Genomic DNA, 9,657 nt, shown 5'->3' on the forward strand with positions numbered 1-9,657 from the left:
ACGAACTCGCGTGTCATGGAATGACATTGCCTGATACAGATACATTTAAGGGATATTCTCGGCATCCCTCTTCAAACATACAAATTTCTACTGAATGGAAAAGTCAAAGAAATTGCCAATGAAAAATGTTAAATGGAACCAACCTGTCACATTGCCAAAACACTCTGGCCAGCAAAAACTCTTGGGAGCCATAAAGATATAAGGTATTGCAAGTAATATTCTGGTCTACCCGATGGCCAATCATCTGAGGAAAAAATAATATCAGTAAACCTCTATAACGAGATGAGGTGTCGGAACGAGTACGGGAGTGAAAATTCTCACATCAGTAATATGAAATGCGTAAGTATCAGCAATCAAATAGTCGTGGAAATGCAGTTAAAGGATCCCCTCTTATATGTTGATACCTATTAGGGATGTCAAGATCCAAATAAATTATCTATTTTCATCGTTACGCTTACATCTGATCTTGACATAAATTGAAATGTACTACAACTACTACAATATGCTATTAATGTAAGTACTAAGTATATGCTAGGCCATAAAGTTCTATAACTCCTACTTCTTCTTTTACTAAAATATATAAGCATGAATGTACAGAAATTCTTGCTTTTCCTTGAAACTTCCAAATGAAAAAAATAATCATTTGACAGACAGCTCTTAGGAAATGCATAGGGGGCATTCCAAAATGTCAAAATACAAGGCAATAGAATATTTTATTCCTAAACTTTTGGCATTATACTGCGGTTAAGAAATAAAAGAGGCTGATGCTTTGTATTTTGACGTTTTGGAATGCCCCCATACTTACACACGTATGCACATGCAATTTTTACGCTACAGTGCAATTTTATTTTAGACATTATTCAAAACATCTGTGTACATTTACAATGGCACAAATTTGTTTCTTGAGAATATTTCTCTTTTTTATTTCGTTTTAGTTGCTTGGGGCGTAGGGTGCGGTATGTACTACTAATACATATTCACTCTATACTAATACATATGTACATAGGAACCCTGTCGTGATATTAAGTAGACATTCTTGGAATCAGATTTCACTACGAAATTTGTCATCTTTTTTCGGTTTGATGTTCAAAAAACAATGTATGTGGTTTTTAGGCGTTGCCGGAACGGCTTTTCTTTTTGGGTTGTTACATATGTACTTATGTATAAGCCATTATGTTAGTACTTAAATTAATTTTAAAATGTAATAGTGAAAGACTGGCGCCTCAGTATTTGAGCTAAGTTAAAGACGAGCTTTCCCTCCAATTTTTGAATGTCTTTCCGAAGATTTCCTCTACTTGCCGGGTAAACGAATATGTTACATACGAGCATAATCTTTCTTCTCCGTTTTTGAATATTGCCTTATTCATTGATACTCGTATTAGAAAAAAAATCGTTTGATTATTTATGTAATTATTGTATTTTTTCTGGTCTTCTGAGCATTGCTGGAAGGAGTCATTCATAGTTAGTCAGAGCATTTAAAGTAATCATGAACACCTGCTCTACCTTATCCATCCAAGGCTTATTTTTCTTTGGGTGATTAGTAGGAGAAGCAACATGTCAAAAACACATAACCTAAGTCTATTCAATTTGCAACCAATAAACAGATAAAAGGGTACATTTTATATATGAATAAAATGAAATGACGACAGAGCATAGCAGAAAGTCCGTTGGGTTCCCGTGCTCTTAGACATTTTCATCTCTTTTGTGAGAGTATTTCTTACTTACTCTCATTCGTCGAATCTTGGTATGAAACCAATAACTGCGACACAAATTGATCATATTGTGATGGACGGAAGATACGCTTCGAGCGTTATTGACGTGCGCTCTATCTGAGGCTCCAGGTGCCGCATGCGCCTCTCTGCAATAAAAAAGGAGCTCATGCAACGTGGCGAAAGTTCCACGTCGCAAAGCTGCAATCACAACGGACAGCCAACAAATTTAGCAATCGACTCTCAATCCTGCTTAATCAAGCAACTCCTCATCGCCTGGGCATAAATGAGCTGTGGCATCCATCTCCCAATCACTTCTTACCAGTGCGAAAGAGGTTGCTGGCTTTTACCAACCACGCAAAAACAACTGGTATGACAAGGCCCCCGGAATCGACGGTATACCGGCCGAGCTTTTCAAAGCCGGTGGCGACGAGATGTTAACAAAATTTTTTCAAGTTAAAACTTTTTTCTTAATTACTTTATAAAAATATTGTTGATGCTTTAACTAAAGCCACTTTAACAAAATATTAAAAATCAACGAGATTACAACTTGCACTTTATTAGACTGACATTGTATAGGCTATAAAATTGCATAACTTATTATGGTCTAAAAAATCAGATTTAAAATTTCTAAATTTTAATGAAAATAGGTTAAATTTTTCTAAATTTTGCATAAAGTTTATATGGTTTTGGTTAAAGCATAAACAATATTTCTATAAGAAAAATTACAAAAAAATTTAACTTGAAAACATTATGAATATTTAAAACAAAAACGGCATGTGAACACTTGTTTGAGTTACGGTATACGCAAACTAAATTCAAAAATATTTGTTTGCCAAATGTTTAAAAATGTGTTTTTTTATTTTCTCATAAAGAGGAATAACATATGTAAGTGTTCCATATATGCATGTATGAACAGTAGACTGCATCACCAAAAAAAGTTGAGGTTTATCCGGCGGGATTACAAAATTTATTATATTTTAAGACGTTCACCAAAATATTTGGGAAAAATATTAAGATTTAAGTGAGCTGGACCGATTTCAAAATACCGCCGAAAATGGAGTGTTTTATGAATAAAAATAGTTTTGTAAAGAACTTTTTGAAAAAAGTCCCCTCAGATGACAAAAGAGATTAAGCTTAAAAAATCTGCATAAAAATATTTTAAAATCTTTTCAACGGAATCGTAAGAATGAGATTTTTGATGCTGCTTTTTTACTTTTTTCAAAGAGTGATTTACGAAAAACTTAAATAACTGGGCCAAAACTATTCTGATTTAGACTTATGGGATCTCGGTAGAAAGGTATTTTCACACTGTTTTTATTTCTGTCCAAAAAAATATCATTCGTGTCTCAATTTTTTTTTTTCAAATACCAACACATCTTAATTCAACTTTGAATGACGTTCGTTCATCCTACCTTTCTCTTTCATTCTTTGAATGAGTTTATTAGCAAAGAAATAAAAAGGGTGAGAAAATGCCTTTCCACCGACACCTCTTAAGTCTAAATCAGAAGAGTTTAGGCTCAGTTATTCAAGTTTTTCTTATACCAATCTTTAAAAAAAGTTTAAAACAGCATCAAAAATCTCATCATTACCATTCCGTTCAAATTTTTTGTTAATTTTTTTTAAACGGTTTTGTCATTTGAGGGGAGTTTTTCAAAAAAAAAATTAAGAAACTGTTTTTATTCATAAAAAACTCCATTTTTGGAGGTATTTTGAAATTGGTCCAGCTCACTTAAATCTTAATATTTTTTCGAAATATTTTGGTGGACTTCTTAAAATATAATAGATTTTATAATTCCAATGGAAAAATAGTACCGATTTTTTTTTGTATGGGGAGTGATGCAGTCTAATGTACATACATATGTATATTAGGCTACATCACTCCCTATACATACAAAAAAAAAATACCTTTCTACTGATACCCCATAAGTCTAAATCGGAATGGGTTTAGCCCAGTTATTATAGTTTTCGTAAATCAATCTTTGAAAAAAGTTAAAAACAGCATCAAAAATCTCATTTTTACGATTCCCTTGAAAAGATTTTTAAATATTTTTATGCAGATTTTTTAAGCTTAATCTGTTTTATCTTTTTTTTCAAAAAGTTCTTTAAGAAACTATTTTTATTCATAAAAAACTCCATTTTTGGAGGTATTTTGAAATCGGTCCAGTTCACGTAAATCTTAATATTTTCCTAATATTTTGGTGGACGTCTTCAAATATAATAAATTTTGTAATCCCGGCGGAAAAACCGCAAGCTTTTTTTTGTGATGCAGTCTAATATATATATGTATGTATGTACATACATGCATATATAGTACAGAAGTGAAAACATTGTCAATAAAATTCCACAGAAAAAAAATTAACTCCTCCCTGGAACATTCGCGGGTCCGCCATACTTATATAAAGTTCTGCTTGGCGTGGTAAAATATATATATACATGTCTACATGCGTGCAAATACAGTAGGGGCCACGAAAATGCAGGCACTATTATTAATCGCGTTAAAACTCCCTGTATCTAAGTAAATATATTTTCGCATATTATGAAAAATTTAGTTCATTCTTCAAACAAAATCCACAAAAATCAGAGTTGCAAATTTTACGAAAACTTTAAGAAACATCTGGAAATTTTCATTAAAAATTTAGGTGTGCTGTTTTTTGCTTTATTGAATTTTGCTAAATAAAATAGAAGTTATAAGACTTACCGGCAACTTTCGACAATGTTTTTTTTTGAAGATGTTGCCTATTTTGTTCAAAATAAAAACAAATTCAAACATACATATCGAGCCTTAACCGCCAAAAATACGGTTTCAAAATTAAATTTTTAATGCAGAAATCCATATCCATACATAGATGCTCTAGGAACATTTCTGCATAAAAAAAAACTAAAAAAATAAAATGTTGCTTACGTCTTTTTGGCGGTTAGAGCAAGATATGTTATATGAAAGAAAATGAGCAATGCTTTCAACAAAAAAATTTTGTCAAAAAGCAAGGGTAAGCCTCAGCTACTATAAAATTGCACTTTATTTATCAAAATTCAATAATATGCTCAACTGCATACGAAATTTTACCTAAAATATGTAATAAAAATCTCAACAATTTTATGAAAATTTGAAAAATTTTTATTAATTTTGCACAAAGTTTGCAACTATTTTAATTTGTTTCGTTTTGTTGAAAGATGCACTATATATTTTTGTAAAAACATGTAACAATTTATTTACTTAGACACAGTGGAGTTTTAACGCGTGTCCGGATTTTTATGGCCGCTACTGTATGTATATATTTGTATAAAAAGCGCAAAACGTACATGTGGTTTATAATTTCACATTTGTTGCCTTACTTTGAAAAGTTAATATACTCGTAAATCACCGGATACGCCTTGAAGTCTGAAAAGAGGGATCCGAAATGCCGAAAATACATTCATACATAAGTACATACATACGTATGTATAACCAGATATGTATGTAAATGTTCATATGTATGCTTCATTGCATTAACAGCAAACCAGCCGTGCACATGCGTATATGCGCATACATTCGTACATACATAAATATATATGTACATTAGGGCGGGTCGAAAATTAAATTTTTCTCAAATCCTATGGTAATAGTGAAAATATATTGTATTATGAGGTCAACAACAAGCCTGTAAAATATTAATCGTTTATTCTAATTGCAAGAGCCTGCGCCTCGACCCGCAAGTGACACAAAACACACTAGTCGAATAAGACCAATTCTTGTTAAAAATTCTGGGATCAGCAAAAAGTGTTGGTGGATATTATTAGATAATGAATCTTTAAAGGCAAACGACAAAGTCAAATATCATCTCTGGCAGCTCTTTGATTTATGGTTACTCTCAAACTTATCTCTTTTTCAACCAAATTCTAATTATTCTGTTGATAATTGCAATGGTCTTTAGTCAAAAGATGTAAAGAACGGCATGCATATTTTTGGGGGTCTTTAGGTCGCTGTTTCCAAATATACTAATCTGTTTTGGGAACAATTTCATATGAAAACCTTTAGTTCCATCCCCTTGGAAAATTTAATTCATGCAAATGAATATGGAAACATTGAACTACTACAAATTGGCCAAACACTAATTAGTTTACTTTTTGTTATGCATAAATTGCAATTAAATGAAGTTCACAGGAATTTTCGTTCATAATTTTTAATCTTTTTAAATAATTTCATTTAATCTGAACAACTTTTATCATATTATTATCATGAATCAGTAACAGTAAGTCTCGCCTTCTGTTTGGTAATTATTACGTACCGATCGAGTAATATTTGTGAAGGTTAGGTCGAAGAAAAGAGATGCATGTCTGTATTTTTTCGACAAAAAATTCTCTTAAATTATATAAATAACTTCGAAATATGTACATTTAAGCACACGATGGCGGAATGGCCATGGATTGAATTGTTTCATTCAAGTTGAATACAAAGCTAAATTTCTAACTGGAGAGTCCCAAGAGGATAGTGCATCTACCTACGGTCACTCTTTGTCATAATTGAATTAACTTACAGATAGTATCTAAATAAATACTTATTGCACGTCCCTACTTTCGTACAACGGTAAATTTAGAAACCGCGAAAAATATGCTTCTTCGGTAACTAATGAAACCATGCCGCTGCAATTTTCAAGAATAGATAAATGGACTTAAATGAGCGTCGCTCACCTAAATTTCATTTAGTTAATAAATGTACTTATGTATGGGTTTTAAACTACTATGTACTAATCAAATGATTCCTAATCTTGGACATTTTGAAACCTAACCAAATTGACTTGATCAGGTCCTTTAAATGTTACATAACCATCCGGAAACCCAAAAATCGTTGAAATAAATCTCGTATAACTTTTTTCATTTTCATCACTCATACGGGAGTCATCGCTTTTGTAAGGTTTTCTAAATATCTCGAAAACTTGTAGTCTTACTGAAAAATTATATATGAACGTGAGATACTAAATTTCATAACCTTTGATGTATCGTCTAGTTTATAACGCATTCCCTAGATATTACCAGCCAAAGTAAAATTTTTCAAAATCATAAACTTTAAATCAATTACGCGGGCTAAAGATATGTTTTAAATTAACCTTTCGTGACCAATTATTATTGGGTTAGACCTAAGACAACATAACATTACTATTACAGTAGGATCAAATGCCTTTTATTTTCACCCATACAAAATTGGCCCAGCCTAATGTACATACATATGTGCATGCATACATTCATATTTCGATTTGTAGGCACTTGTGAAGTGACAATGATAATGGAATCCCAAGGGGGCAATCAGTAGAACTGTTGAAATATATTCTTTGTAAATCGCATTTGTTTATTACTCCACTAAATCAAGTCTTAAGCTACCGAAATAAATTCGGTTTTTTCGACTTTACTTATGTTTATTGCAAATACTCATTTCAATTGTTATAAGTGCTATACATAAGAATATTTCGATGATTTCAATATTCATGTATTTGAGATCCATACTAAAGTTTGTTACTTTTTATAATATCTATCTCGCATTCATTTTGAGTTTTGAGTCAAAGATGAAGACATGGTAGAAGGGATGGTAGTTTAAAAATATATTTCTTTATTTTGGAAGATTTTGTTGAGGTTTTGAACATACATAGTACACATACATTCTTAGTTTTTAAGTTCCAGCTCATCATTGAAGTAATACAAATTTTAATAACAGTGTAATAGCTTTCATAAATAGTTATTATAAGAAATATGCACATAAAAAGAATTTAACCACAAGCGTTGATTATCTAAATCTTATAAATACTTTTTTCATTTTCAAATAAACTATACTTAGTGTTTAATGGAAAGTTTAAATGAGAATACTATTGTCATATTTTATGCTAAACATATTTTATACAATACGGCACATATATATTTACTTAAATTATAGGATGCATACGTAAATAATTTAGAAAAACATAGATCCTAACTACCTACTTAAATTCTTTACGTTTCTTCATCGGCCTAAACTAAACACCAGACTAACTCTACGTTTTTCCTTGTGTATCACCTTCCATTCTCCAAACGCCAAATAAGTAACTAAGCTTTTCCGGTGGAATTACGGATGCCCCTGTAGCTCGTCGCAAACCTTTCATTTCAGTCTCTGTGCCATTTGTGGCTGCATTCAAAATCGATGCCGTTCCAATCGGCAGTCCATTGGTGGAGAGAATGCTTTTGCTCTCCATTGATTTCAGCAGGCTAATCTCACTTGTTGATAGTACCCGACACAGAAAGTCAATGTATCTGCAATGATGTAAACAAAAGAGAAAAAAGTACATACATTATGATGAAACATACACACGCATTATACAGTATACAGGATACAAGCTACAGGTAAGCTATGAAAAGGTTGCATTCGGAAAAACGGCGCCGGCTAAACCGACGCGGGAAAGCCCTCCTTATGGAAATTACAATGGTCAGAGGTTTTACCGCTTGGGAATTTAGTAAACAAGATATGTTTACCATCAATAGCGACTGTAAGTATATAAGGATTTTTAGGTAAATTTGGGAATTTGTTATGGATTACTTTTCACTTTTGGATGGCTATGAAAATAAATAAAAATATTTTTCCCAAGCAAATTTAGCTGTGAATAATTAAGGAACAAGTTATCCTTTGCACGTATATACACATTTTGTGAAACTGAGGAAATACACAAAATATATGCAATTTTGCAGTAGCTAAGAGTTGCTGTTGATTTTTGGCACTTTTTGTTGACGATGTTACGCAGCTCTTTCCATATAAAGCCATTGTCAAACATAATTTGTATGAAAAAAAAAATGCGTTCTCAAAAAAAACTGCAAAAAGTTGAATGGTACAAAACTGCATACCAAATTTTTTTCTAATGCCGAGTTTCCACTTGGCATTAAAATTACAAAAAATGTGTGGTATTTAAAAAAAATGGCAAAGCATAACGTATTGTCACAAGTATTTTTAAGCCCAACTTGGACATTAAAATTTCTTTCATTGGAAATCCGTCATAAAAATTCTGTTTAAAAAGTTTGAAATTTTGGTGAAACTTGGCAGAATTTTCATAGTTCTTGCATAAAGCCTGAAATCTGGTTCTATATGATTTTTGTTAAGTAATAAGCTGTACTTAAATAAAAATATATACTTTAAATAAACAAAAGAAAATAGCCAACACTTTTTTTAAGTTTCATAAATTGCACTTGTGTAAAATTTCAACGTCCTTTGGAAAGAATCCTGACGTCAGACTGAAAATCTTAAAACGAAGTTTTACTATATTTGGCCCATAGTGTCGTGGTTATATCGATTCTTTGGTGTGTTTTGAATTTTTTTGTGGCATGGTGTTATCTTTTATCATAGAAAGGCTTAACAACCTCAGTTACATTTTCACTTTAAACAAAAAAGTAAACCTTGAATTGGTTTAAAAAACATTACTTCAAACTAAAAGAATATAGCGTCGATGTTTTTGCAAAACCGCCTAAATTACAGAACTCAAATTTTACAAGAGAGCGAGGAAACCGGTTTTTCTTTGCAGGCACTGCCTTGATAGGCGGTATTTTCTGTAGCTATTATTTTGATGAATTCTTTATTTTTTTTAACCAAAAAACTTTTATAAAAAAAGGGAATAGAGACTTAGCGCTAAATTCACAGTGCGTAGTTAACCACTGATAAGAGTTTAACTATTGATTTTCATATTCACAACGCTCAGTTAACGAAAGCTGGCATTTCAGGGTACTATTTTATATATATATAAGGATAATTTGAAAGTTAGGGGGGGGCTCGAGCACCCCTCTGCCCCTACCTGGCTACGCCCATGGGTATCTTGTACTGTGAATGCAGTAGTTGACAGCGTCATTGCGCAGGCAAATACTTGGTTGAATCAAGTAAGCAATTTTTTGTTCGCTAAAAAACTCAAGCGACATTTTTATACCCGAGCGCACTTGTGCACAAGGGTATATTAATTTTGTT

The 9,657-nt window shown here is 32.0% G+C and overlaps 1 protein-coding gene across 1 annotated transcript in view; it reads right to left on the reverse strand.

The window, feature by feature from the left end:
* Positions 1-7,372: 7,372 nt before the first annotated feature.
* The window catches only part of LOC118744869 (protein twist), a 58,061-nt gene continuing 55,776 nt past the window's right edge, over positions 7,373-9,657 (reverse strand). Inside the window, exon 2 of the mRNA XM_036478256.1 lies at positions 7,373-7,967. Within this exon, the coding sequence (XP_036334149.1) occupies positions 7,712-7,967 (256 nt within the window). The 3' untranslated portion in view covers positions 7,373-7,711. The remainder of the gene's footprint in view (positions 7,968-9,657) is intronic.

Source organism: Rhagoletis pomonella, unplaced genomic scaffold, assembly GCF_013731165.1.
Source record: "Rhagoletis pomonella isolate Grant_MI unplaced genomic scaffold, Rhpom_1.0 Rhpom_scaffold_00008, whole genome shotgun sequence".
Taxonomy (NCBI): Eukaryota; Metazoa; Arthropoda; class Insecta; order Diptera; family Tephritidae; genus Rhagoletis; species Rhagoletis pomonella.